This window comes from Kluyveromyces lactis (assembly GCF_000002515.2).
Source record: "Kluyveromyces lactis strain NRRL Y-1140 chromosome E complete sequence".
Taxonomy (NCBI): Eukaryota; Fungi; Ascomycota; class Saccharomycetes; order Saccharomycetales; family Saccharomycetaceae; genus Kluyveromyces; species Kluyveromyces lactis.
This window is the reverse complement of record NC_006041.1, coordinates 630,886-658,619: the sequence shown is the minus strand read 5'-3', so window position 1 is coordinate 658,619 and position 27,734 is coordinate 630,886. Positions and strand designations below refer to the sequence as shown.

Here is a 27,734-nt window from a genome sequence, read left to right as displayed (position 1 = left end):
GAGATAATCACTCAACTTTATTAGGCTGAACTCCACTTGTGAAGTAGTTTTCAATGGACCAAAATTTATCAGTTTATAATGTAGATATTCGACGTTAGTTTAAATCACGTGCATAATTTGTCTTTCTGTTCTGCATTGCTCTGTATCATGAAAGAAAGCTAAAAAAAAAGTTTTGACAGTTTTAACCGATGAGATCGTTCGAGAAACGATGAGATTAGAAAGCTAATGGATTAGTATCGCTTATAAATCTTGTAACACTGAAACCACTGGTCAGCTTTCAGAGGAATTATACACATGGATGTTCTACTACATAGCCATTTACTTCTGGCCTCAGAACCCTCTGTAGTTGAATCGTTGTCGGATCATCCATTATGTTGGGCGGCGTCTCAGATTCTATCAGGTAACAGTCATGAAGTAATTAACAAATCTATCAAAAAAGGTATTGACAGTAAACTAATCGAGAAATCTAGTGATATTGATGTTCTAAAACAATGGGCACATGAAAATGTTCTATCGAGTCACTCTTCTTCCGAATCACTTGTCGTTGCCATTGCTTTTTTACAGTGCTTTATCCAGAATAACTTTACAGGACAGGCTACACCAACCTCATCTTATGCGACGTTATTCAACCAGGGTCAGATTGACGAATCTAAGAATTCAATCTTTTCAGAGCTGTTGAATGTTTCAGGCCAAACTGCCTACGAGCTATGCGATGATCCCGTCTATTTGATTTTGGCATTGATTTTGTTGGAAGAATTAACAGATGGGAAGACTTTATTTGGCCTGGATTCGTATGACGATGGTCAGGTGGCCATTTCCAAAGATATGGACCCTACTACGGCACTAGCTTACTGGTGGAGATCAAGAGCTATTTTGGTACAGCTATCCCTTGTGGCGGAACCAAATGGCCATCATCCAATCATTGCCTCATCAATTTTGACTTCAATCGATTTGGCGCATGCCATCACACAAGCTTTACCAAGTGAAATTGACGAAACGTTCAGAAAACAACTATACATCATATACTATTTGGAAAATTGTAGATGTCTTCTTGCAGTCCAGACTGAACATTTATGTCTACCATCCTTAACTAAGGTGAAAAAATTGACCGACTTCGAATTCGTCTTAACTGGTGCAAAAGCCAAACGCACCAAGTTTCAACAGATTGCTCATTCAGGACTTATTATTCTAGCAAAGTCTCACTCAAACAACGAAAGGTTTACAGAGGCTGAGTCTCCAGATACTTTTGAATTGGACTCGGATCTACTATTAGAGAAACCACATTTTGAAGCCATTGGTGATGAACATATAGATGAACAGATAGTGAAAAAGCAAAAGTTGAACGACACAAATGGATTCCTTGAAGACAAAATTCTCCCTGTTGCAATCAGACAGGAGTTCATTCCGCAATCTTTGCAAGAGCTTGATCCGAATAATCAACCTGCTTTGAGTCAATATGATAATATTCAATTACTTCTCAGACTATACACAATAAGACAGACATCGCCCGCCAACAACCCTTTAACGGAAGAAGAGCTCAGTGCATTAATAGCGAGAGTCCTATATCAAGACGGTGCCAAAAACTGGACAGTTTTTTCACGTGCCTTATGGGAAAGATCGATCGTAGAAACTAAAAGAGCTAAAACTGTGGAAAGAGGTTTGTTGCAAATGCAATCATTGGTTGAGGAATTGGGTTTACGAATTACCACTAAAATGATACCAGATAGAGCCAGTGACGTGGAATCTACCAAGCAACGATTGAAATACATACACCAGTTACCACTAATCCCACGTTGGTCTCTTGATGCTACGTTAGCCGAAAAATACATGTCTCTAGGTATTCTAAGATCAGCGGTTGAAATATACGAGAGATTGCATATGGCATGCGAAGCCGCATTATGCTATGCAGCCGTGGGTGATGAAAAACAAGCTGAACAAATCCTGGTAAATTGTATTGAGAGAAACCCTAAAGATGCTCGTGCTTACTCCATTCTAGGTGACATTAGGCAAGATCCAAGTCTATGGGAAAAAAGTTGGGAAATTGGGAAATACGTGAATGCAAAGAACTCACTCGGAAGGTATTACTATAACCCCCCCAAGGGCTCTGGCTTGGAACGGGACTATACAGCAGCTTTGAAGCATTTGAATGATTCACTAAGAATATCCCCACTAAGTTTCGACACATGGTACTTCTATGGTTGCATTGGTCTTGAATGTGGTAAAATGAATTTGGCAGCAGAAGCTTTTTCAAGATGTGTGGCTCTTGACGAAACGCATTCGTTATCGTGGTCAAATTTGAGCGCAGCTTATGTGCAGCTCGATAAATTAAAGGAGGCTCATAGTTGTTTGAAGCGCGCCATTTCTTCCGATGCTCGTAAGAATTGGAGAATCTGGGATAATTATATGATCGTCTCTATGAAACTTGGTGAATGGGAAGATGTGTTACTTGCGTTTAGAAATCTTGTTGACTTAAGAAAGGACAAAAATGGTGAGATGAGCATTGAGCTACCTATTTTGGAAAAACTCATTGAGATTTTAGTTGCCACTGATTACCCAACCGACTCATCACAAAGATTAACTCACTATCAACAATCTTGTTTGGAGTTTGTCTGTGATATTTTGCCTTCTTTAGTAACAACTTCCGTGAGACTTTGGAAACTTGTTGCTAAGGTCGAACTATGGAGAAGAAGACCTTGGATGGCGTTAGCTTGTCACGAAAAAGCATTCAGAGCCATTTCCCACAATCCTGATTTGACCATAGATGAGAAAGTCTGGAATGAGAGTGTTGACGTATGCGATGACCTTGTTGCAGCATATGAATCACTTGGTGAAATGGAAGGAAAGCATGGGGCAGGAGACGTCGTATGCCAAAATTGGAGGTATAAGGCTCGTTCGTCCATCAAGACTTTAATGAGTCGAGGTAAAAATTACTGGGAGGACTCTGACGGTTGGGATCGTCTTATGGATTTAAAATCAACCCTATAATGCGTTGAATGACTTCATCATTTTTTCAACAGTGAAACTATATAATCCAATTTGTACATTAATTGCCGTGTCGTTTCTTGTTCTCTTCGTTTATATTCGTCAAAGCTATTCTTTAAATCAAAGATCTGCTGCTGCAGGCTCAATTCGGTGTTGTTCCGTTCCACCAGATTCGGCGTATTGGCAAATTGTGCACTACCAGAGTTAGACACATTATCTCGTATTGTTTCGCTGAGCTGCTGGCTTTCCTGTAATTGTTGGTGTCTAAGGCGGTTCATTTGAGTATGTGGTAATATCGTTATGGAATCAAGAGGTGTTCGATCATCATCATTATCATCCAAAATTATTTCTGCTGGTTCTAAGTTAGCTGTACTAGGTACTGAAATAGGCTGCGGTCCATTATCAACGTCAGCTTCATCGCCATACCGCCTTTCCTCTTCCAAATCATCCTCCAACACATCATCGTCACCAATGTCTGAGTTCGAATTGACCAGTTCTCCGGTCTCCGCCAATCTTCGCGCCAGCATGCTTAGAGCGTTACTTGATTCAGTGGCAGTACTATCAGATTTTTGACGTTCATGCTCGAATTCAAATACCAACTGTTTGAAGGTTTCGAAATTCGTTACCTTCACGCTACCATATTTAAGATAAACAGAACAAAGCTTATCAAACCTCCTTTTCAATGTCCTAGTTTGCCTGTAATTTAATCCAGATCGCCTATTAAACTCCTTGAGCAAAGTGTTCCATGATTTCATCCTATGGCTATGTGTTTGAAGATGTGGCTTGTATTCTCCCAAAAGAGACACCAAGAGTTCATCCAAATTAGAATGCGAATATATGTGTGACATGTAGGTTAGATTTCGATATTAAAAAGTAGCAGAAAAGGGAAGTATCAAGGTGTGATAACTTCACACCGCAATTCAGTGTGACAATATACTGTTTCAAGTCACACCTAACTCATATTTCTCATCCTCTCAATTTCTTCTTGCATGTATCTTATCTGAACCGGTATACGCTGATTAGAATTTACCTTTTTCTTTAAAAGTTATGAAAAGTGATATTGGAACAAAGTTACTATTACCAACTTTAATGAGATACGGAAGAATTCACTGGAAATAGGTTACTGTAGAGAGTAAGTTCACTAGTTGAAAGAGGATACCTATCAACACAACTTGTGAATCTATCCAGGTAATTTTTCGGACACATGATAAAAAGCTGGACCCGTGTTGTTAAAAGATCGGCCTCGCAACTATCTGCTACGCAATTCAAACGTATTATTGGTGCGTCATCAATCCAATCAAACTCTAGTTACTCTACTGATTCATTAGAACAACAGTACAAGGACAAGCTTTTGGACAAGGCTCGCGAACAAGGTTTTAATAGCATTGAGGAACTTAAGAATTCTTTGAAAGAAGAAATTGAAAAGAAGAAACTCGAGTTAAACAGAATTGATCCACTGAAAGAATTGGAAGACTACGAACAAAGAACCAAAATGTCATCTAACATTGCTAAGTCCCGTGGTCCGATTGATCCATCTATGCCAAAACAGCCGTTTAAGACTTTGGACAGCTTTTTGGATGTGGAAAAAGTGAAAAACCTCTCTAAACAAGAATGCGAATTTCTTTGGAGAGCCAGATGGGCCAATAAGGACAATGTATTGAACGCTGTTGTTCCAATCGATATCTGGGAAAAGATCAGTGCCTTAGCCAAAGAAAACCCATTCTTCGTTATCCCTTTGCCAAGAGAGCGTGCAGTTGAAGAAACTGCTGCTGAATCTGCAGAGAAACAAGAACCGGCCATGGAAATGCATTACATTCAGTGGCAATTTGTAGGACCTAAAACCGTCCACTGTATTATGACTACTCTAGCAGAGTATAAATTGCACAAAGAATTTGCAAGACCTCATACTACTCTACAGTTCCACTTGGATTTGGCCAAGGAAAAGAACATTGTATTGATGAACGGCCAAGTTGAATCTGATTCTAATGTTTCCCTACCAGAATCTCAACTATTGCTTTTGAACGTTCAAAGATTCTATGGTGCTATGGGACAAGACTCCGGGTTTGCCCAAAAGAGGGTCCAACTTTTGAAGGATTTTACCAACGGATCTCCAAACTTCAATGTTGATCTATTAGTTGCTCTTTCTCAAGTTATGGAGTAGTGGAAGATTCCTAATACATTTATATATATTTATATACATATATATATACATGTCGCTTGTATAAAGAAAACATTCCATCATACTCGATCTATGCTAACAGCATGCGGTTTTGAGTAGCAGCAGGCTGTGGTTCGAGGTTGGGCAGCATGCGTTGGAATGGCTTTCTTCTTAGTCACGTGTACTTCATCAAAATGAATTTCACCACTATGACTAAGTGTGGTCCAGAAGTGCTACGAGCATATGGATGCATCGATGACCCAACCTATGAGTAGAATCGATTGAATTCGTTCTGCTCAAACAGTACAAAGCCCCGACAGTAGTTGCACATTGTACACTGTTTGCTGGAAGTTGGAATATCTCCTTGTTTTACTTCTACTACATTTATAATGGCGAAAGTATTGTTCTTGGGCCCTGTGGGAACATATTCACATCAAGCAGCACTCCAACAATTTCCAAACGAGGAGCTAATACCGGTGACATCTATCCCTGCATGTTTCGAAAAGCTCATTTCAGACATAGATATGGACTACGGGGTAGTTCCTCTCGAAAACTCCACCAACGGTCAAGTTGTTTTCACGTACGATCTTTTCAGAGATTTTATGCAAGCAGATTTAAGTCCAAGTGTTGAGGTTGTTGGTGAACAATACGTCGACATTGCCCATTGCTTGATTTCACCAGTACCGCTCTCAGAAGAACAATTAAGAAAGGTTGATGTTATATATTCACATCCACAAGTTTGGGGCCAAGTAAAAGACTATCTCAGTGATCTTGAAACAAAATACGGTAAGACCGCCAAGATCGACTGCAGTTCGACTGCGGGGGCTGTGGAAAGATGCATAGCTGAATATGCCACTGATAGAAAAATAACTCTAGCAATTGGAAGCCGTGCGAGTGCATCACTAAATAAAGCTACGATTGTGGAAGGCGGTATCAATGATGTCAATGGAAATACGACAAGGTTCTTGATCTTGAAAAGGCGTGACGAATCTAGCGAAATTGGCAGCCAAGCTCTCCCACCTAAAGGCGATGAAATGAAAGTAAACTTTGTCACCTTCGTGATAAATCAAGATGATCCAGGTTCCTTAATAGATGTATTAAATGTCTTGAGGGAGTATAAGTTGAATATGTGCTCAATCAGTTCGAGACCATTCCATAATCAAGTGCAATCAGAAAGAAAATGGCAATATTGCTTCTTTATTGAGTTTTATGGCAATTACGGTACTGATTACGAACTTCTGGCGAAAAGGTTTGACGAAAACTGCGCAAAATGGATTCACTGGGGTAAATTCTACCGAAACGCACTGTATTACCAAATCCCATGATATATGCATTATGTTTAGAAACAAAATGCAAATACTGATCTTAAAAACGAAGCAATCGAAGAGGAATGTACGCATCCTAGTTGTATTCATGGAACAACGCTGTCCTGTCTATTGTTTTGGGACCGATCGAACCTGTCGATAATTCCATTAGAAGCTCGTTACGTAACTATATATACACAGAAGCCAGATTATCTAAGCTTCTTCCCAATGGTAGATATTAAATCCACACTATCCGCTTGGTATTAAATCATTGGAAATCTAAATTGAGTAACATTTTTTGCGGTTCGAACAGTCCAATAGCGATATTAAATTTCGATAATGCATCTTTGTAGGCTTAACACTCTATCTTCACTTGCCACACCGAGCCAATTTCCAAGGTTTATTATCCAACGGACAAACATTTCTGCTCTTGATCCATTGGGTAATACAATGTAGGTGGAATGCGTGGTTGCACTCACCCCAGGCGGCTACACATTCATGCTCCGAGTTGAAAGTTGCTTCCTGCTGACAATTTACACATGGTTCCATAATATGATTTCTGCAAATGGCACAATTATCAACGTCAATATCCCATGACCAAAAAGCTACCGCTGTCCATTTCGTTATCTCAAAATTGGGCTTTGACTCAGTAGCACCCTCTGTCCCGCTCTGTGCCTCTATTGGTCCCAAATCCGTGGCCATCTCCTAACGATCAGCTACTATTGGTAAATATAAATCCTTCCTTCTTTAAAACAGATTACAAACAGACGTTCTAAGTCCCAGGTCTAACTGTCGTTCAATCCTTGGAAACGCGGGTGTGAAAACCTTTTTTTAAACTATTAATGATCGAATAGAGTAGTCTTATGAATGACAAAAGATATACCCTGTGGACTATAATGGGATCTATGGACTTTCGTAACTGCCCAAACGTTCAGAAACATTAGAATTCATGTTGAAAGAGAGACAAGAGTGATATTCATATCACGTGAATACAAACATTTGTTACCCGGATGTGAAATTGTACATGAAATGGAAATCCAACTTATAGTAACCAGCACAAACAGAAACAAGTGATAAATCAGTGAACACAGGAAAGCGTGTTGGCGATATCAGACCTGTGTTAGACCTCCGTGGCCATAATCTGTCCAGATTCAAGATAAACTGGAACCTCGACCGTCCTTTAAAGTATTGAAATCCCTCTCAATAAAAGATTTTTTTGAAAGTGATTGTGAAAGTGAGAGACAATACTGCCAGTCAGAAGCTAAAATATAAAGGACCATGAGTGACAAGAACGAAGTATCATCATTGTATCCTCCACCACCACCGTTCATTCAATTTTTCACCGAAGAGAACTCAAAACTATTTAGAGAATGTGGCAAAGATGAAGAAAAACTAGCGAAATGTACAACAAAACAGAGGGAGCAGTTGAAATATTTTGTGAAGCCAGAACTACCCAGGGATGGTTCATACAGAGCATTTGGTAATGTATGGAAAATTAAGGATGAACTACCGGAGTTATCACAGATGGGAATTGAACAATTATATAGGAAACGGGAATCTGTCACGGAATTGGAAAACGGGACCACAACAGAAGTTGAACCTAGTCCTCAAGATTCGCAAAGTGGGACAAATTACGAGAACAAGATCCAAGAGTCGAAAAAACTAATGAAATCACTATTACTAAATTTCCTAGAGCTTATAGGAATATTGGGAGTGGATTCAAGTAGATATGAGAAAAAACTTGACGAGATAAGGGTGATAGCCATCAATATTCACCATCTTCTTAACGAATATAGACCGCACCAAAGTCGTGAATCGCTAATCATGTTATTTGAAGAACAATTGGAACATAAACGCAAGGAAATGGAACACATCAATAAAGTCTGTGATGAAGTGGAATCCAAGCTGGCTCAACTGTGATATATATCCCAGCATACCAGTTGTTAAGGCGATCTCTAAAAACGAAGACTTTGGTATCAAGATGTTTAATTAAACTTTCATAAGTTCGGCTGCTTGAGAGATTTAATTCGAAATTTAGCCGCCGAATAAGGTATACAGAATAAGAAAATCAGCAAACTTTCTCCCAATGCAAGCAAAGGGGGAAGACAAATTTAATAGCAAGATGTCGGACGAAGCTAATGCTCATTATTTCTAAAAGTCCTAATACCAACTCTCTGACGCTGATTATGTAACGAAGACCTAGTAAGTTTAAAATACAAGTCACGTGCTCTACATGACTCGCGAAGTCCTTTTTCTTTTGTCTTCCCAGAATGGGGTAGAATTGCCGATTTCTCTTCGATTTCAGGTATGGCGGATCGGAGAAACTAATTCCACAGGAAGAAATCCTACAATTCCCTTACACCACACTACGCATTATAAAAAAGACCCAAAAAAAGAATTAGCGATCGGAATAACTCGTGCAGAGAGTGTAGGGCCTAAACGGGCAAAGAGGAGAACAAATGACCAGGCATGAAAAAGAGACCAAAGAGAGACAGAAGAGGGGAACGGCGGGCAGAGGGCAAATAGAAAAAACCGCCAGGCAGATTATCCGAAAGACACACAACAGAATAGCGCGCGAAACTGTCGTCAGTACCTCTCTCACACCGGTTTCCTCGAGAGGAAACCGTTACACCGATTAAATCGGAGCTGTAACGGGCAGCTGGGTTAGTTTACCGTAATAAACGTGACAGATCCCAGGACTGATCCATTTTATTGTCAATATGTCAGCCTTCTTTTCGGCAACATGCTCTCTTTTTTAAAGCCTAACAGGAATTGAATTGCCAAAGTAAGCTATAATTCCTGTAATGGAGGAGAGCGCACCGCGTGGTGCCTGACTTGGGCTAGTATAGCAATGCGTGAATAGTTTACACCTATATAATATATATAGTGAGGGACAAACCAAGGGTTGACACACTGAACTGTTACCTGGGGGCATCTTTCCTACTTGTAACCAAAGGGACAAACATAACCTGACAACGTGTCGTCACAATTCGGGTATACTATCGTTTTCTCTACCCTTTCTGTCTCTAGCATTTCGCTCTGCAATCTACGCTATCTTCGCTTCTTTTTTTTTTCTTCTTTCTTTTCGATTTCAAGAATATCTGTTGAATCTTTTCTTTTGAGAGTGTTTCGGATCAACTTATGCCAGTTTTCGATACACATTTAAGCTCTAGTGTTTTTCAGATCGACCACGTAAAGAATTAACCCGTTAAAAGTTGAAAGGTGAAGAAGCACAGAAGCAAACAGCAAGCTCGCAAGCACAATTCGACGAGACATACACACCAATCAAGGATGTCGCGACCCAACGAAAATCTAAGGCCCGAGTTATTAAGAAGTCTAGAGTCGAGGAAACACTTGAACTCGAGGACGGTTTCTACCAATACTTCCACGAATTCTTTATTTTCACTACATGGCTCAAGCTCATCGTCAATTTATCCGACGATTTCACATACAGAAACAGAGATAGATGTGAGTAACCATACAGATGGGTACTTTGCCGGATTACAAGGCTCATCGTCGGCGAACCATGCTGCTAACAATTCTTATTTGTCTCAGGGAAGTTCGTTGACTATACAGTTTGGGAACAAGAGGCAGAATTTAAACCATAAATTTTGCGTGATTCTCATCGGTTTACCAGCCACTGGAAAGTCTACCATATCCAGACATTTGATCAATTTCCTTCACTCGTCTCGTAGTACAGCGCATCTTCGATGCTCTATCTTCAATGCCGGTAACGTGAGACGTAAGTTGAGCACCCGCCGTCAGGTCTCGCCGTTCATGGCGCCTGAGTTGAACAAGTCGGAGGAGGACGTTTTCAATCCAAAGAACTCGCATAAGAAAGAGGAATATGCAAGAATAGCCCTTTCTAAGCTTTTGAATGATTTGAAACAAGATAGATGTGATTTGGCTATATTCGACGCCACCAACTCGACTTTGCAAAGAAGAAATTACGTGTTGCAGGAGATTAGATCCTTCAATAAGGCCCAATACGATAAACATAATGCAAGAAGAAGCAACAATAAGAACCGCGCACGTGGGGATGATATAGATGAAGATGAATATGAAGATGAGGCCGACGATCGTGCTGATGCGATTCATATAACACCTATCTTTTTGCAAGTCTCCTGCACTGATCCCAACTTCATCAAATACAACATACACAATAAGACTTTTAATCAGGATTATTACGATAAGCCTTACGAATTTGCTGTGAAAGATTTCGCAAAAAGATTACAACAGTATCATTCGCAGTTTGTTCAATTCAGCAGAAGCGAATTCGACCACTATTGCAAAGAAAATGCAAGAGTGAACGAAGGTTCTCACAATCCAAATTTCGGTTTATTCTTTTTCCATATCATGAACGCAGGACAATTTTCTGCAGACGATAGTAATATGTACTACTTCCCCTCGCAATACTGTTCCGATACAGCAGAACTTATCAATACAATGGAATATTTCATGGAGAATTATTCTAAAATGTACGGATACGGATACATCGAAAAGGCTAACGAATTTTTGAAGTATGGGACATCGTCCCCTACTTCTCCTCAACCATCCTCTTCCCGTGATAGATCTGATGCCATAGATGAAAATGTCCGAAAATCCAATATAATGACGTTGCACGAAAGTATCAATGATACTTATCTACAAACGTTGTAATCTCTTATACCATATGATTTGGCTATATTTATTAGAGTTTGAATGCCAGTGCTCCTTGCCAATTGATACACCAATTATAAAAAAAATATTAATGACGAAATGATATCTTATAAATTTAATGACCTTTTGACCGCCAGTTGATTAAGCGACTGGAATTGTAACGACCTCCTAACACTTTTTTGTTTTTATTTCTCGGTTCTTTTTAACACTTTTATATATTCAACAACTACTGATTCTTTTTTTACCTATTTAGTATAGTATTTTACTCGTTAACCTCTATTTTAGTTTATTCAATCGATACAGTCTACTTATTAATGATGAAGAAAAGGTAGATTTACATTTAATCTGCTTAAATAATATTGATGCTATAATTTCCATGACTTTCAATTGTCTTAAAAACTTAGGCCTGGTAATCCTGATCCCAAACCTGGTAAAGTACTGACAGATGGTCGCTCAGGTTCAACTGATCTGGAACCGTCGCCATTTTCATTATTATTGGAGTCTTCACTTGGTGGCAAAGCAACACCGTGTTCTGTTTTGTTTCTGACAGCATTAATGTTATTATTGATACCGAAGTACCAAGCATTAACTTTTTCATTGTTATATGTTGGATCATCAAAGGCGTTTGGATCGACTGCTCTCGATCTCGTCCAGAATCGAATAGTCCTATCTTTCGAGGCGCTAGCCATGATGTGACCAATTGGACTATATGCTAATGATGTAACACATTTTTCATGTGCATATGGAATGTTGTGTGTAGGTTTGTTTGGCTGATTTTCCTGGGATAGATCGAAATGTTTTATAGATCCATCATAGCATCCAACGGTAAACACTGTTTCATCGATTGGATGCCACTGTAATGTCATGTAGTCGACATCATCACGAACACTGAAAAGCTCTTTAGCCTGTTGTCGTATATCATATACCTTGCATGTTTTATCCTTCGAAATTACAGATAGTAAGTTTCCCTGTTTGGGTTGGAATTTCGTCGAGATGATAGTATGTTTAAAACCAAGCATGGTGGATACGCAGCTACCACTACGCGGATCCCAGAATTTGATAAGATTGTCTTTGGATCCTGATACGATTAAACCCATCTTCGGATGCCAGTCGCATGATTTGACGTCCCAATGATGGCCTGATAGCACCCTTTCTTGTTGTCCGTTGCTAAAGTTCCATATTTTCAACACATTATCATCAGAACAACTGACAAACTTCTGGTCGGTCGGACTAAACGATATTTCCCTTACACATTCCATATGTGCTTGGTCCATGACTTTAACCATATTAAAGTTTGGTTGCCAGATCTTAAGCTCCCCATCAGCGCTACCACTAACCATCCAATCCCCTGTATGTGAGTATGTCATCACGGTTACTGCACTATCATGAGCCTGCATAATACTTTCGAAATTGAAACTGGATCCACTCCATAATGAAAACTCTCCATTGTATGTAGCTACCACTAACCTTCTTCCTTCTGGCGTCCACGTAAGAGCCGGAATAACGTGCTTTACCTTATTTGATGAAAGATGCGTAAATTTGGTTGCTGTATTGATGGCATGCCCATGAAAACCATAGGCATCTGGCGGTAGTATATGAGCATTATATGAGGTTTCTGCCTCTATATATGACGAATTCTCCTGGCCATGCTTCTTCAAGAAATATAGTCTATCATAAGATGCAGAAATGTCAATTGTTCGTCTTTGCGATGTATACTTTTTAGTTGTGGTGCCCTCGGTATTAGGATCCATGCTATGTCTTTTTCAAGCTGAGACCAGGCTGTGTTGAAATTTCTGAGAACAGTATGAATAGTAGTTCACCTAAGTTTCGTAATGTGAAACGTTGGCCGTGTCTTTTGATACATGTTTTATGCATTTCCTACCTCTCAATATCATTAAATGCAAGTAATATTCTGATTTCGGTAGTTTTTGATGCCAGCTCGATGTTGAAGTTGCTTCAAGTAAAGAAAAAAAAATAGATCACGTGCAGCAGACCTTAAGCATAAGAATGAAGCTGATTCAATTACTTCTGTAGTATGGATTTAAAATACATATGTCCGTTAAGAAGTAGGAGCGATTCCCCTATTATATATAAGTAAATAATTTCCATGCGCGGCACGATATTCATATCTGTTGAGCTTGAGTAATTTATAAGTACTCTCTATGTCCTTTGATAATTTTCGGGTAGAGCATCCAAACTATGTTGAATGCCAAAGAACCAAGGAAGCATAGAAATGGATAGTATTGGAACCCAAAAATCTTGTTTGCAAACCCAAAAGAGTATGTTATTAATGCACCACCACACCCTCCGAAAGCGATTGCTGTACCAATACCACTAACTTGTTGATGTTTCGGTAGGATTTGGATTGCAACAACACTTGCGTTAGGGAACAAGGGACCTATGAAGATACCAGCGCCAAAGATCATCAACGATAAAACAAAGAAATAGAATGTCGATGTGGAATTGATTAGATTGATGATAACGAATAGGAAAAAAAACAATGAACAAGTCAAACCGTACCAAACGCTTGACCTGTATTCATTTTTGAACCTTTTTGTAACAAAACCAAGACCTAATCTACCGATAGTGATCCCAGACCAGAATGACGCAGTAACAAATGACATAAGGAACTTCTCACCTTTCTTATAATTCAACAAATATGTGAATAGCCATGTCCCAACACCAATTTCTGTACCTAAGTACAAGAATAAGAAAAATGCATACAAGAAAATCATCGGAGGATACTTCGATAACTGGTACCATTTTATCTCTTCCTCATTTTCAATACCACCTGATTCATCGGGGACTCCTACACAGATGTATCTGTATTTGGTAGCAGTTTCGTATTTAAAGGCCCCCATGCAGAGTGCCAACCCCACAAGAGCAAACACCAAAGGGACCCAAAAGATATAAGACCAATCCAAATAATGATCGAAGGTTGTAACTAATGGTGGGGTTACACCAGCGGCCAACCCGTATATTCCATGAAGCAAACCCATCCATTCATTCTTTCTAGTCTCTAAATTACCAAAGTAGAAATTACCTGTAGAGTCAACAAACCCAACACACATACCTAGCGGAAAGAAGCATATCGCATAAAGATAGAGCGAATATGGTTTTAGGGCAAGAACCAAGTAGGTAAATGCAGCAAGTATACATGATGCTGTCATTACGCCTCGAGACCCCCATTTTTTATGCAAAATATCATTTAAGACCGATGCCGACACATAGCCCATCAATTGAAGGAAAAACACTATCGACATTTGAAGCTCGGTGACATTGTAATACTTAGTAATAACAGGCATCAAAGATCCATTCACTTGATCCGTCATACCAAACATCACGAATAATACCAAACATGTCGCGATTTGTAGGCGGACGACTGACACCTTTTCATAATTGGCAGGATATAGCACAACTTCTTCGCCTTCGTACCATGTCTTGCGCAGCAACTCACTACCGGATTCATCAATTTCAAAAGCTTGCTCTGTATGGATATCATCGCCACCTTTCGGTAAAGTTGAGTTGATCAAAGGGAATGCTGTGCTATCATCGAAGTCATTTAACTCAAAATCTTCCACCTGGACAGATTTTCTTGTCGTTTGGGCATAATCATCTTCGCCCTTCATTATACAAATTGAACTTTTGTCTTGATGAGCTTCTGTAGCAGCCTAATTCTTGTTTCTTAGCAGCAATCTACACAACACCGGCCATTGACTTGTATCTACCAAAATACGTATACGTTCAAGAATATGAATATATATATGCTTCAAAAATAAACGTTTAACCACACTTCGGGTACACATATGTTTTTGTCTTAGAGCTAACAATATGTTAGTAGAACTTTAGCAATTCAACTTACACTTCGTAATTGCAGTAGATACTGATTTCTAACACTCGAATGACTGTTATAAAGAACAAACCAAACCCTAACACCACAGGCAATTACTGTCAGCAAAGTCATCAAAGGCCGAGCGACCCTGCATTTTAGTACGAACACAAGGGTATTTCTCCCATCGACTAATTGTCCGCGGAACCAGACATATCCTGACTGCAATAAGCTATGCCCCGTGAGTATGGAGCCATCTGGCTGTCATTGAGATTTACCTTCAAACTGCTTGTTCTAGGGTTTTTTGAAAATCACCTTCGAAAATCCGGTTCCAGTTAGAGTTTTTCGTACTGGCCGTTTTTACAAGACTTTTTACCTAATTCTGCTAGATATTCCCCTTTTCTCCAGCAGATGGCGGTATATGATACGATTCAGAATAGAAGAGAGGTTTAAGTGTCTTCTTCAGTGACGGAAAGGAGAAACATGATAAGTAAATATAAGTCAATATACAGTCGACAGTGCACTGCGTACTACTGTATTATATACTGTCTAGTTGTTTTGTCTTGCCTTATTGGAAGAAATGCAGTATAATGTCCCATTACTACTAATTATTTCAATTCCTTTTGTTGGTTGAGTTCATACACATGTGGTTTATAATTCTGTCTATCTGTTTACTTCCGGTGTTCCAGTATACATGTTTGTTATCAAAGACTGGATGTCTTTTCATAATCATGTATTTAGTTATATCATGCTTCAATGGACTTGGTGCAACCGATTTGAAGCGACAAATGCAATTCAATGTTGGTTGTAAAGTGTAGCCATGTTTAATCCCGTGGAACGGACAATATGCACATCGATGGTCTTGATGTCCAATGAATATACCGCAGCGGATTTTCTTCAATTCATTTTTTGGGAACCTATCCAATCTTAATGGTTTGTGCCGTACTCGGTAGCTTTTGGACCAAAGATAATATGACGCTGGTTTTTTCTTGTAACAGTAGTTTTCGTATTCCTGGAGGTGGTTGTAGTGCTGTTTCTGTTTTGTTTTAAGTCCAGTTTCCTCGGTGTTGACAGGTATTTGATTCTCAGTCTTGTTTTCATTTGATCTGCATTTGGAGTCGTTCGAAGTTGCAGTATAGTTATAAGTCATAAGAGTTTTAGATATGGGGAGTGAAATTCGAAATATCATAATAAATAAATAAATAAATATATATATGGCTATAACGAAGGGTTATTTCTTGGGAAAAAAAGGGTATACTGTTAAGGTTCTGTCTCCTTTTTTATACACACACTCCATTGTTCTACTGCCATTGAGAGGTACCTTGATTGAAGTGCATTTATGTCTGATGATTTTTTTGTGACTGTCATCGCTTAAAAAGTTGAAAGGCTGAAAAATTGCAACAGCGACAGTATTATGTAAATTCATTGCTCCTATGTATAGTCTCATTAGGTATTTATTAGTTTGGTTTTCGGATCCGGTTTTTCCTCATGACGATTAATCTAAGATCTTGGAGTTTGACGTTTTCTCTGCACAAGGCACATAAACCGTTCCGTCTACCGTTACCTTTGGAACTATTCACCATACCGTACAGACATGTAGTGCAAAAAACATGTCCGCACTTGGTTACTAAAGCCGCTTCTGGAGGTTCCATGCAAATGGGACAGACGTAATCAGCCGCTTTTTTCGTCTCTAAGGGTGTCTCTGACATATCCTTACCAGACTTGTGGCCTTCAGTCTCGTCTTCATCATCTATCTCAATAACCTGCTGTGCTTTAATCTGTTCCTCTTCCGTGAGTACTTTGATGTCATCGTCATCGCCTTCTCCAACGGCCTCGTGCAGTTCTTCTTCTTCTTCTTCTTCTTCTTGGTCTTGTGCTTCTGCTGATTGGTCTTGCACATTTTGGTACGCCACTCCATAATCTGCAGTAGAAATGATTGCAGGCTCTTCATTATCAGATACCTCTTGGGGCGGTGCGGTGGCGAGATTGCTCTGCTCTGTAGTGTCGCCTATTTCAGTGACATGTTGTGTTTCTGAAAGTATGTCTGCATCATCAATACTTACGATGGACGTCCGACTTATTCGTCTCGACTTCCTTCGTAGTTCTTCTTCTTCTTCTTCGATATCAGTTTCGGACTCTTGCAATTCGTGGCGCCTGCGCCCTGTAACTATTCGTTCATCCTCATCCTCACCAGTGCGGACAGTGCTCTGTCCCATAGAAAGACCAGGTACCAGCTGTAACTGATCCGTAGTATCAGAAGAACTAACTACCCGAAGACTGTCATCTTCATTCACCATTCCAAGTTGATTTATTTGTAAGAACACTTAATACAGTCTGGACATTAACTACCCTTATTAATACGCCGATGACTCTCTTCAGGTAAAGAGTAAAAAAGTATCAGAAGTATGGATTTAAACTTAAAAAAAAAGGCACTGAGTATACCAGTGGTAGTGAGATATGGCCAAATTTATAGTATGATAGAATTTTCTATACTTCAGAAACCCGTTGGATCATTCGTCTAATGATTTTAAGTCTTTGGTAGCTGAATTTTTGATGTGTATGATTCCAAATGTCTCTAACCTCAATGGAATATTTTGGTTCTTGATTGCTTATATTGAACACAGAGGGAAACCATAGGTGTGACTGTCCTAACTCTTTCCTTTTTCATTCGGACCCATACACCAGTACACCATATGGCAACGAACCCATACACCTCCCCACGCACATTGTATTCCTATTTCTTTTAAAAATACTAACACGATTGCCGTTTTAGGCAGCATTGGGCTTATTTTTTTGCTCCCACAGAAACACAGTACAGAGCTATCCAGAATTGAAAGCTCCTTGAGTTTGTCATTATGGACTGGTGAGAATATCAGATTACAGGTTTTGATAATTTTCAAGCCATTGGTTGAATTCGATGGAGTAAGATAGTTATTAACAAAGGCTTGATTTGTGTACGTTCTGCTTTATTTCAGATTCTAACTCATTAACCAATCCACACCAATAAACAACAAAGATGTCAGGTAACGGTGCTCAAGGTACTAAATTCAGAATTTCTGTATGTTAGAAACGTTTTATTTGAACGAATAAGCAAACTCAAAAGCGAAGCAGATAGGCGGGATACCAGAGAGATTAGCGAATCATAACACGAATAAAACGTCATGAGAGACAGATTAGGTCGGGTGTTAGAATAGAGTCTTGAAAATATGTGACCCATCCAACTCGAGTGAAGAATAGTCAAAACTGAATGGGAATATGTAACCCCAAGAAAATGAAGAAAAAAACCGACTCGCGATATACTGAACATGCAACTATACCATCAACGACGTTTAGCTAAATGATCCTGAAACTTTCAACTTTCAACACTATCAGGTTTAAGTGCTTTTATTTTCATGAATCAACTGTGTTACCAAATAATTGATATTATGAGGTGCAAAAGAACTTGATGACTAGTCTCGATGTGATGTCCCTCGCAGTTTGAATTCAAATATATGAACTATTTTACTAACAAATTTTATGAATACATTCATTCTTAAGGAATGGGTGTTGTCAATTTTATTTTAACAGTTAGGTCTACCAACTGGTGCCATTATGAATTGTGCTGACAATTCTGGTGCTAGAAACTTGTACATCATGGCCGTCAAGGGTTCTGGTTCAAGATTGAACAGATTGCCAGCTGCATCTCTAGGTGATATGGTTATGGCTACTGTCAAGAAGGGTAAGCCTGAATTGAGAAAGAAGGTTATGCCAGCTATCGTTGTCAGACAATCCAAGGCTTGGAGAAGAAAGGACGGTGTCTTCTTGTACTTCGAAGACAATGCCGGTGTCATTGCTAACCCTAAGGGTGAAATGAAGGGTTCCGCTGTTACTGGTCCAGTCGGTAAGGAATGTGCCGACTTGTGGCCAAGAATTGCTTCCAACTCTGGTGTTGTTGTTTAAATTAACCCTATCCAACTTTACTTAAAAAATAATAGTCATTATATGTGTAAATTTAAACAATATTTAGATCGAATAAATCTGGAGTATTAGTTAAAGGTATTCTCAAAGCTTCTGCATTTCAATACGGTTTTAACTGTGAGATATCTCATTACCACGTCTATTTACAGTTTTTCCTAACTTTACATTTGCATGAAATAATGCAAATAATGTAAATAAAGAAATATCAAAGATAAACGTCTGTCTATAGAAAGAGAGAACCGAACGTTATATTGAAGATAAACTGCAACAAATGTCTTCGTTACATAACTAATGAGCTTTAGCTTTGAGGTGTCTGTCATCGTAACAGGACTGTCATCTCTAAAATTGAAGACTCGTAATGATTCTCTCGATAATCTAAATTTACTGTTGAAAACCTCACCAACTGAGGTTCCCGTGAAAGCGTTCTCTCCCATATTGGATGCTATTATAACCATTATAGAGTCCGAAAAGACTAGATATGAAAAAACCAGATTAGAGAATGGCAAGGATGCTAGGATAGAACTATACGAGAACAGATTGGGCTCTGCCGCTTACACTTTAAGGTTGTTTGTGGAAAGAAATTGTGAAAGATTCAAACCTAAACATATCAAACTGTTATCTATGACGTTATTTGAATTGATGACTAGACCACGTTCAAGATCACTGATCACATCCGTGGCAGATCACCTAACTTACTCTCTTGTGGCTCTATGTGGTTCCCCTGTTTTTCAATGCAATTTTGAATTGCACCAATGGATTTCACTTTCCCATGATATCAGCGATGCAGTAACATACCATCTTGATGTTTCATATAATGATAAAATAATAGCGAACCTTCTCCAAACATTACTAGAGCTCTTTCAAATCGACACAATAGGAATTGAGGACATTGCTACTCCTGTCGTAAGAATGACAATCAAATATCTTACTTTGATAACAAAGGAAAACACTAATACAAGAACCATACTAACATTGGTCAATTCAGCTATATTAAGACTACATCTGATAAGATTTCAGGACGTGATAAATCTTAGCTATTACACAATTAAGCATCTACTAAGAATTAAATTAACCAATGAAAATAATATAGGGGAGATCGCGAGATTCAATTTGATGATATCAGAAGTGCTGTACAATAAAACTCCGATAATTGTAGGCGAGGACAAGGATCAGTCATATGTTAACAAAGAGAAATTGCTCCCTGCGCTTCAAGACTATTTGATTCATTCGTTGAAACAATACGATCATACAAAGTTCACACTAGACTGTGTTACCTTCATAGATGGTCCTGCATCTTCAAAATTCAATTGGTATAGCTTTTCTGATATTTGCCAGAATGAAAAGAATTGTCTAGAAGATATATGGCTTTATGCTCTGTCTCTGACAATGATGCTGAAAGCTAATTACCAATTCCTAGAATATAAAGAGAGTTCTTTAGCCGGAGGTTCACTACTTTTTAAGAGAAGAAAAGTAAAGGATACATTCGCCCATATGTTAAAGGATTCATTGACATACGACGATTTCCTTTGTAATTGCATTGATAGTGATTCTATCAAAATCAAGACAACCGGTTTGCATATTGGATTGCTTTATCTTTCAATTTTTGACTGTAGTAACATTGAGTTGTCTCATTTGAAAGAGGAATTGTTTCGGTGCTCCCAAGATGTTAGATTCATGTTATTATGTCTCAGTTGTTTCATTCCGATGTGCTCTCAGAGCAAAAATTCATTCAGTCCGGAAGAGGAAATACGACTGTTTAAGATGTGTGTACCCCTTTTGAAAACAAGTAACGGGTGCAAAACTGCTTGTAGTTTACTCTACAAATTAATTGAATTTCAGTTAGAACCAATTAAAGACAAGAGTGTGCTACAGCAAATGTCAGATCTGTATTTGTTATCTGATGTAAATGGCCCTGCATTAGTTTGTAATGAATCTTTCAAATTTTGGATGCATCTTCACTATTATGCAAAAACCTTTCAGACCGTTAAAAGTCCGATTACGTACGTTTTTTCTTGGCTATACGCTAGGTGGGATCAGCTTTTTACTCTGGTTGTGTCGGAAACGCACTTTTACGTATTTGCATCCTGGTTATGCGGCTGCACGCATACTACTTTCCCCACTTTCGAATATAGTAGGCCATCTTTATTTCATGACACATGGATGGGTTTGTCTGAGGAAAGGGCAAGTATAACTGGCTTCTCCTTAACAATTAGAACGATTGAACTGCGAAAGCAAAAGTTTGCTCCTGTTTTCTGCGAAGAAGCCGAACGTGTGAGGTTCATGTACAAACTTTTTGATTTAATTGATGAAAGTGCAATTTCAGCTACTTTCATTGATAGGGCAATCCAGGTGCTCCGTACCATCGAAAGTCTCGTTGGCCAAAGAAACTACACCGACTACTTGTCAAGATTTAAAGAGATATTCCTTTTATCATCCTCGGTTATCGATTTTGGTCAGAACGCTCAGATTTTCTCGGTAATGGAAGGCATGATTTCACTCAAAGATTCTTTACTTCGACACATCATTATGGATATTTTACCAACAGAGAAAGTTTTATCAACCTTTATGCAGAGGCTTGCAGAACATACTCAGCAGACTTCACATCAGGATGAATTTTTAAGTCACCATGCAAAGCCTGAAGCAGGAAGCATCCCTATTTCCGAAATGATAGAAATAGGTTTTGAGTTCGCACTACAAGTACATTCAGTATCAAAAGCATTTGATCCTTTATCATCATTTATTCTTTATTCGAAAAAGTTATCATTGCCAATGCTGAACAGAACATTGCCGAATTTGATTACATATCTGGAAAACAATGAAAATGAAATTCCAACTGCCAGCCTTGAAAGACTAACTCAATTCTTGGGTTCCTCACTATTAGCTCCAAGCTTTGACACATCTTCGACCTCAATGAAATTACTGACAAGATATCTTGAAGGAATATCAAAATACTGGGTTATGGAAGATCGAAGTCAAGTTCTGACTGCCGACTGCAATGACATTTTTGATTGGATTGTGACACAATATGACGAATCATCGTTCAGCGGTGTGGAAGCTTTATATGAGCTCGCTCGTTTTATGACTCTTTTATTGGAAAAGTACAACCTCTCCAATAGTTCCATATCTGGAGGCAAACAAAGAGTGTTCAAGATACTCAGTGGTTGCATTACTAGGTTGCCGAAATACTTGACGAACAGGGTAGTATCTCTGCTCGGAACCTATGTCAAAAGGGTTGGTGTTACTAATCAACGTATATTATTCAAAGAACTACTTCAGAGATTCAATCCTCCTCAAGAGTCGGTTGAAACTGCTGCATTTTTTTCGTTGACATGTACGAAATTATCCCTTATCAATGAGTTTTATTTGCTCAACTCTATCTTACATCTGTTAGATAACACAAACTTCTCTCATCTTCTCTTATATGTTGAAAAAAGTTTGGATACGATCTCAACTTTTTATGGCCTTTGTTCTAAACAAGATCTCTTTCATCAATGCAGATATTTTATTATAGACCAGTGGTTTACAAAGTCTGCCAAATCCAAGATATATGAACCGAGCATATGGAAAGTGGAACTTTTTGAGTTTGAGTTTGACGAGTTTTGTATCAGATATCAAATGGAGCTAACGAGTTTTTTCTTCGCAAAATCATCAACCTACTATTACATTATAGACCATCTAAAGAAATTACTGAACTTGAAACAAGAGGCGCTTCTTACTAAATACATAGCTCCTACTATTGCCTTATCATATGTTGATTCAGGCGTGAAAGACCTCATCTTTGATATAGCCGCGGACCTGTTAGGCCGAAAATTCCCAAACGTTCTCACTATTAATTTGGATGACGTCATTTACTACTTTATCAAGTTATCAGATCTCTCCAACCTTGCTACTTCGTTGACCTTTTGGTGTAAAATTTTCAATTCGAGCCGATTCACAAACATGCTGCATTATAATTCATCGAACTGTATGCAGCTGAATGATAATGTTGCAATTGCCTTTCCAATTGTCTATAAAGTGTTGAAAAAGAATGTTTTTACTGATATTGATGATGGAAGAAGCTTTGAATATGTGATACAAAGACTTGTTATGGATTTACAAAACTGCGTACTAATTGATCAAAAAATTCGTGTGTTAAGGCAAATAAAATTATTAGTATTATTTTTTGAGCATAAGCTAACTTTGTTCAAAGATATCGATTTTTTCCTGTTGGAACTATCGAAGTTTTTATTCAACGCCGACATTTTTTCAGAAGTGTATGGTTTCATATTGGATTTACTTGAGTTTTCCGCGAACAATAAAATGGATGTTGCCCGATCATTGACAGAACTCATGAGATTCTGCTTTACTGTAACTGATTCAAATGTCAAAAAAACGTTATTCCCTAAAGTGAATCCAGTTCTGTTCAACTTTTGTGTTTCTGATGGCAAACAGCTGTATGCTACCTGTTATGCGTTATTAACCCTAGAAACAAACTCTTTCGGATGGAATGATATTGCACAAGTCTTCAAATTCCAGGAAGTCGACCGAACTTCGGTCTCTCTTTTATCTGACCTATTTGATAATTTTGATTATGATGGGTCGTTCGACGCAAATTTAATCTCTCCCACTACTATTCAGAATTTGATATCTATACCGCGAGATAATGCAAGAGTTTCCGATAAATTCAGAAGGTGGCTTGGAAATATTCTAGGTGAAATTGTTTATACAAGGCCTTACGATCACATAATTCCACATCATTGTTCCACACTTGACTTGGAATCTGGTATATCTGGTCTACTGCAAATTTTATGGGTACAATATCAGAAAGCAGACGATATAAGCCTGCGTTTTCTGCTTGATCATATCCAGTCGATTATCTTACAGGATGAATCTGTCCTAGCAGAAATCAGTTCTGACAGTTACTCTTCCTTGGTGAATTTAAAAAACTTAACTGATATAAGCTGGGAAAAATTTGAGAACTGTCATGGTATGCTCAATATTAAACTGGGTGAAACCTTCTTAACCCTGACTTTCACTGACAGATCTTGTCACTATCAAAAGTGGATTTCCGCCTTTATATGCAATATCTTACTTGTGATTGTTGAAAAATTCCCTTCTTTCAGAATTTTAGCGTTGCTGTGTGATAATACTGCGTTCCTTCATTCGGCTATCATATCACAGCTAATTAAAATACTGCTTGTAAGTTTCCCTAAGCAACGCAGCTCTTTCCTCTCCGATATCTTGAATAGAGCAGATGAAATTTTTAAGACAGAGGATCGTACGTTGAAAATGGAAGTTATCACGAAAGTATTCTCTATTATTAGAGGAATGGCATTGAACGGTGTACAAAATGCACTTTATGTTTATGACAAAATTAAACTCCAGCCTGTGATACCCATTATGCTCTCTCTCGGATCAGAGATTTGGTCCCTCATGATATATGAAGAATTTTATGGAGAATACTGCACTGGAAAAATGTTGGATTATGAATTACTGTATCAAATATATTCCAAAATTGACGAAAAGGATCTCTTTTATGGACTTCCATTATCATCTTCACTAGCATCTTCTCTGACCTTGATTTCTAAAACAAAATTTAATTCATACACCAATTTTGCATTGAGTAATGGTCGGTTTGAAGAGGGGCTAAGAAATAAGGACTCCTCATGCTTGCATGAGTTTGCTTCAGTCACATCATCGAATGGCTTTACAGGTTTGGCAACGATGCTAGATAGTAACTTCGAAAATCCACTGCTTTCTGCAAATCAATATTCATGGGCTCTGAAACTAAATAAATGGGATTTGCCAATTCCAGAAGCAAGAGATTCATTTGCCAAGTCTGCATTCAGCATTCTTAAGGATGTAAAAGAAATCCCTGATTTTTTTTCATTTGATGATCACATTTTAAAGGTGATGGACGGTGGATCTTTACTTAAGAATTCTCAACTAAACCTCGAAACTATGGAATCCTTAGGTCTACTCGTTTCATTAAAAAAATTGGGATCCGCAGATATGAATACTCTTACAACATTGAACAATTTACGTGTCCATGACACCCTTAATGCAGACTATCTTCCCGAAAACGTTTTCGATATTTTACATTGGAGTAGGCATTTTTTCATCGAGTCAAAAATTAATAATACCTCTGTCATCGAACATGCTCCAGGATCTAATTTCACTCTTCAGCTGGCAAAAATCTTAAATCTGGTTCATGCCTCTACATTTTGTAGAGATCAAGGAAGATTTCAAGATTTGATTAATATTGTAATGACTCTCGAAGCAGCTGTCGACGATATTACAAATAATCCAGCAATTGGTCCCTCTGACACAATTACATTGTTCTGCAAAAGAATATCAACCGTTGAATCTGCCAGGATGCTTTGGGCGAACAAAGAATCTGCAATGGCAATCAATATGTTAGAAGATTTACTCCAAACAAATCTTACTGCGGTGAATGTCGAGAATGTAAGTCTTGCAGATGTTCAGGATATTCTGATGCCGGATGCTGTTGTTGATAGCCAATTAGTAGAATGGTCATCCTTTTCTAGGCACAGGAGTCCTGATGTCATTTTTAATGATCACATTTTATATTATGAACGTGACGTCTTGAACATTAATGAACCCAACCTCCGGTCTTCTATATGTTATACATATGCTGAGTTTTGCTATAAACAAAGTCAGAAGGTAGATGAAGGGGAACTTCTATACTTGAAGCAAAAAATTGCAAAGGCAAGCAACCAGCTCCAAGAAATTTCCAGCATTTACAAAAACCCTAAACTGCGTGATGCGGAACGTAAAGAGGCCAAAAGACACCATAATAGATTATCTTTGCAAAACCATCATGACAAAGATAGATACAACAAAATATCCTCTTCAAGAATCGCGTTTGTATCTCAGGCCCTGCACTTCTTTCTAACGACTTTGGTACACTCTAACTCTAGAGATGCTGAAGTCGTCGATAAATTTTGCAGCCTATGGTTTTCGTATTCTACTGATGACATTATAAATTCTAAACTACAAAAGGAAATTGGTACAGTTCCAAGCTTTAAGTTCTTACCTTGGGTGAGTCAAATGGCTTCTAAACTGGCTGATTCAGTTTCACCATTTCAAGACACCTTACAGTTAACACTGAAACGAATGCTATATAAGTTGCCGTACGAAACTCTTTATCCGTTGATCTCGATGAGCCTTCAAGATTCGGAGTCCAAAGTAATTGACCCAGTAACCAAATCAAGGGTTGAAGTGGTTAATAAAATAATTGCTGCTCTGGACATGTACGATAGTGGCCGATATGGTTCACAATTTACTCGTCCTGTTCAAGCGTTTTGTTCCATGTCTGTTGCTTTAGCTTGTCATAAAATTCCTCCTAAAATGAAGTTTTTACAACTGGACACACTAAATATTGGAAAGTACTGGTTAGAAACCTTACCGAAAGTACATTTACCTCTGCCTACACTGCCAGTCAAAATCACATGCTCACAGGATGGACGCCGTGAGGGACGCAGCTATATTTCAAGTATTGATCCCAAAGTACTCATTTCTTCATCTGGTCTGTCACTTCCAAAAATTGCAACTTTTACAGTATCAGACGGGACCAGACATCGTGTTCTTTTAAAAGGTAGCAATGATGACCTCAGACAGGATGCAATTATGGAACAGGTTTTCAAACAAGTGAACAAGATACTAAAGGCTAATAAGACAACTAGAAAGCAAAATTTAAGCGTTAGAACCTATGAGGTAATCCCCCTTGGTCCACGCGCGGGGTTGATTGAGTTTGTTGCAAATTCCATGTCTTTGCATGATATTTTATTGAATTTGCATTGTAACGATGAAATCAGTTTCGATAAAGCTAGAAAAACGATGAAAGCCGCTCAGAATCACAGTGTTGAGGAAAGAGTACTTACATTCAGTCGAATTACGGAGAAAATTAAGCCTCAGTTAAGACGCTTCTTCTTTCAATCTTTCGTGCATGCACATGATTGGTATGAAAGTAGGAACAGATATACTAAGAGCGTGGTAACATCATCGATTGTCGGATATCTGTTAGGCTTGGGAGACAGGCATCTTAATAATATTTTGATTGATATAAAAACCGGTGAACCCATTCATATTGATCTTGGAGTGGCATTTGATCAGGGAAAGCTATTGCCAATACCGGAACTGGTTCCCTTTAGACTAACAAGGGATATTGTAGACGGATTTGGCGTAGCAGGTATCGAAGGTTTGTTTAGAAATAACTGCGAAAGAGTATTTAAGGTGTTACAAGACGAGAAAGAGCGATTATTATGTGTTCTAAATGTTCTGAAATGGGACCCATTATATTCATGGAAGATGACTCCCTTGAAGAAGCAAAGATTGCAAGCAAAGTTTACTGGTGATTATGATGAGGAGGAAATTAGTGTTTCCGATGCAGATTTCAGCGAGCTTTTAGAAGAAGATAATAATAATGATGAATCCATAAGAGCACTAAAGGGAGTTGAAAGTAAGTTATATGGAGACGGTTTGAGCGTTGAAGCAATTGTTCAGGAGCTTTTGTCCAGTGCTACTGACAAACAAAATTTAGCGACAATTTACATGGGATGGTCCCCATTTTATTAAGATTGATGTGTTTGAAGTTCTTACTCGAGATGAAGACTTTATTATACTACCAGCACCTGAAGCGATTTGCAAGCAGTATAATTATAAATAATAGCATATTCATTAAATAGCATGATTCATTCGAAGCAAGTATTTGCGTGTTAATGAAGAATTCAGTAACTGTGTTGATAAAAGCACTTGAATTTTTCGCGAATAAGGTTGATAAGCCGGTTGTTATTGCAAACTGTGGAAATAATATAATATAAAAGACGATACACAAATCAAATGT

At 38.4% G+C, this 27,734-nt stretch overlaps 13 protein-coding genes across 13 annotated transcripts; 7 read left to right on the top strand and 6 right to left on the bottom strand.

Annotated features, from left to right (window-relative positions):
• Nucleotides 1–294: 294 nt before the first annotated feature.
• On the top strand, nt 295–2,985 carry EMW1 (tetratricopeptide repeat-containing protein EMW1; the record flags this gene model as incomplete). The annotated part of the gene is made up of 1 exon (XM_454275.1): nt 295–2,985. One exon carries the CDS (start codon nt 295–297, stop codon nt 2,983–2,985), a length of 2,691 nt encoding a protein of 896 aa, XP_454275.1.
• Nucleotides 2,986–3,002: 17 nt separating this feature from the next.
• On the bottom strand, nt 3,003–3,830 carry DAL82 (Dal82p; the record flags this gene model as incomplete). Its single annotated transcript, XM_454274.1, has 1 exon — nt 3,003–3,830. One exon carries the CDS (start codon nt 3,828–3,830, stop codon nt 3,003–3,005), a length of 828 nt encoding a protein of 275 aa, XP_454274.1.
• Nucleotides 3,831–4,186: 356 nt separating this feature from the next.
• Nucleotides 4,187–5,143, top strand: ATP11 (Atp11p; the record flags this gene model as incomplete). The annotated part of the gene is made up of 1 exon (XM_454273.1): nt 4,187–5,143. One exon carries the CDS (start codon nt 4,187–4,189, stop codon nt 5,141–5,143), a length of 957 nt encoding a protein of 318 aa, XP_454273.1.
• A 386-nt stretch (nt 5,144–5,529) lies between these two features.
• PHA2 (prephenate dehydratase PHA2) lies at nt 5,530–6,465 on the top strand (the record flags this gene model as incomplete). Its single annotated transcript, XM_454272.1, has 1 exon — nt 5,530–6,465. The coding sequence occupies one exon, from the start codon at nt 5,530–5,532 to the stop codon at nt 6,463–6,465; it is 936 nt and encodes a 311-aa protein (XP_454272.1).
• Nucleotides 6,466–6,813: 348 nt separating this feature from the next.
• HRT1 (SCF ubiquitin ligase complex subunit HRT1) lies at nt 6,814–7,146 on the bottom strand (the record flags this gene model as incomplete). Its single annotated transcript, XM_454271.1, has 1 exon — nt 6,814–7,146. The coding sequence occupies one exon, from the start codon at nt 7,144–7,146 to the stop codon at nt 6,814–6,816; it is 333 nt and encodes a 110-aa protein (XP_454271.1).
• Nucleotides 7,147–7,722: 576 nt separating this feature from the next.
• MED7 (mediator complex subunit MED7) lies at nt 7,723–8,364 on the top strand (the record flags this gene model as incomplete). The annotated part of the gene is made up of 1 exon (XM_454270.1): nt 7,723–8,364. The coding sequence occupies one exon, from the start codon at nt 7,723–7,725 to the stop codon at nt 8,362–8,364; it is 642 nt and encodes a 213-aa protein (XP_454270.1).
• A 1,371-nt stretch (nt 8,365–9,735) lies between these two features.
• PFK27 (6-phosphofructo-2-kinase) lies at nt 9,736–11,103 on the top strand (the record flags this gene model as incomplete). The annotated part of the gene is made up of 1 exon (XM_454269.1): nt 9,736–11,103. One exon carries the CDS (start codon nt 9,736–9,738, stop codon nt 11,101–11,103), a length of 1,368 nt encoding a protein of 455 aa, XP_454269.1.
• Nucleotides 11,104–11,495: 392 nt separating this feature from the next.
• Nucleotides 11,496–12,854, bottom strand: PFS2 (cleavage polyadenylation factor subunit PFS2; the record flags this gene model as incomplete). The annotated part of the gene is made up of 1 exon (XM_454268.1): nt 11,496–12,854. One exon carries the CDS (start codon nt 12,852–12,854, stop codon nt 11,496–11,498), a length of 1,359 nt encoding a protein of 452 aa, XP_454268.1.
• Nucleotides 12,855–13,250: 396 nt separating this feature from the next.
• BSC6 (Bsc6p) lies at nt 13,251–14,732 on the bottom strand (the record flags this gene model as incomplete). Its single annotated transcript, XM_454267.1, has 1 exon — nt 13,251–14,732. The coding sequence occupies one exon, from the start codon at nt 14,730–14,732 to the stop codon at nt 13,251–13,253; it is 1,482 nt and encodes a 493-aa protein (XP_454267.1).
• Nucleotides 14,733–15,545: 813 nt separating this feature from the next.
• Nucleotides 15,546–16,121, bottom strand: SPR6 (Spr6p; the record flags this gene model as incomplete). Its single annotated transcript, XM_454266.1, has 1 exon — nt 15,546–16,121. One exon carries the CDS (start codon nt 16,119–16,121, stop codon nt 15,546–15,548), a length of 576 nt encoding a protein of 191 aa, XP_454266.1.
• A 268-nt stretch (nt 16,122–16,389) lies between these two features.
• SLX8 (SUMO-targeted ubiquitin ligase complex subunit SLX8) lies at nt 16,390–17,229 on the bottom strand (the record flags this gene model as incomplete). The annotated part of the gene is made up of 1 exon (XM_454265.1): nt 16,390–17,229. One exon carries the CDS (start codon nt 17,227–17,229, stop codon nt 16,390–16,392), a length of 840 nt encoding a protein of 279 aa, XP_454265.1.
• A 719-nt stretch (nt 17,230–17,948) lies between these two features.
• KLLA0_E06997g (60S ribosomal protein uL14) lies at nt 17,949–18,871 on the top strand (the record flags this gene model as incomplete). Its single annotated transcript, XM_454264.1, has 2 exons — nt 17,949–17,990; nt 18,500–18,871. 2 exons carry the CDS (start codon nt 17,949–17,951, stop codon nt 18,869–18,871), a joined length of 414 nt encoding a protein of 137 aa, XP_454264.1.
• A 309-nt stretch (nt 18,872–19,180) lies between these two features.
• Nucleotides 19,181–27,466, top strand: TEL1 (DNA-binding protein kinase TEL1; the record flags this gene model as incomplete). The annotated part of the gene is made up of 1 exon (XM_454263.1): nt 19,181–27,466. One exon carries the CDS (start codon nt 19,181–19,183, stop codon nt 27,464–27,466), a length of 8,286 nt encoding a protein of 2,761 aa, XP_454263.1.
• Between the last annotated feature and the right edge of the window lie 268 nt (nt 27,467–27,734).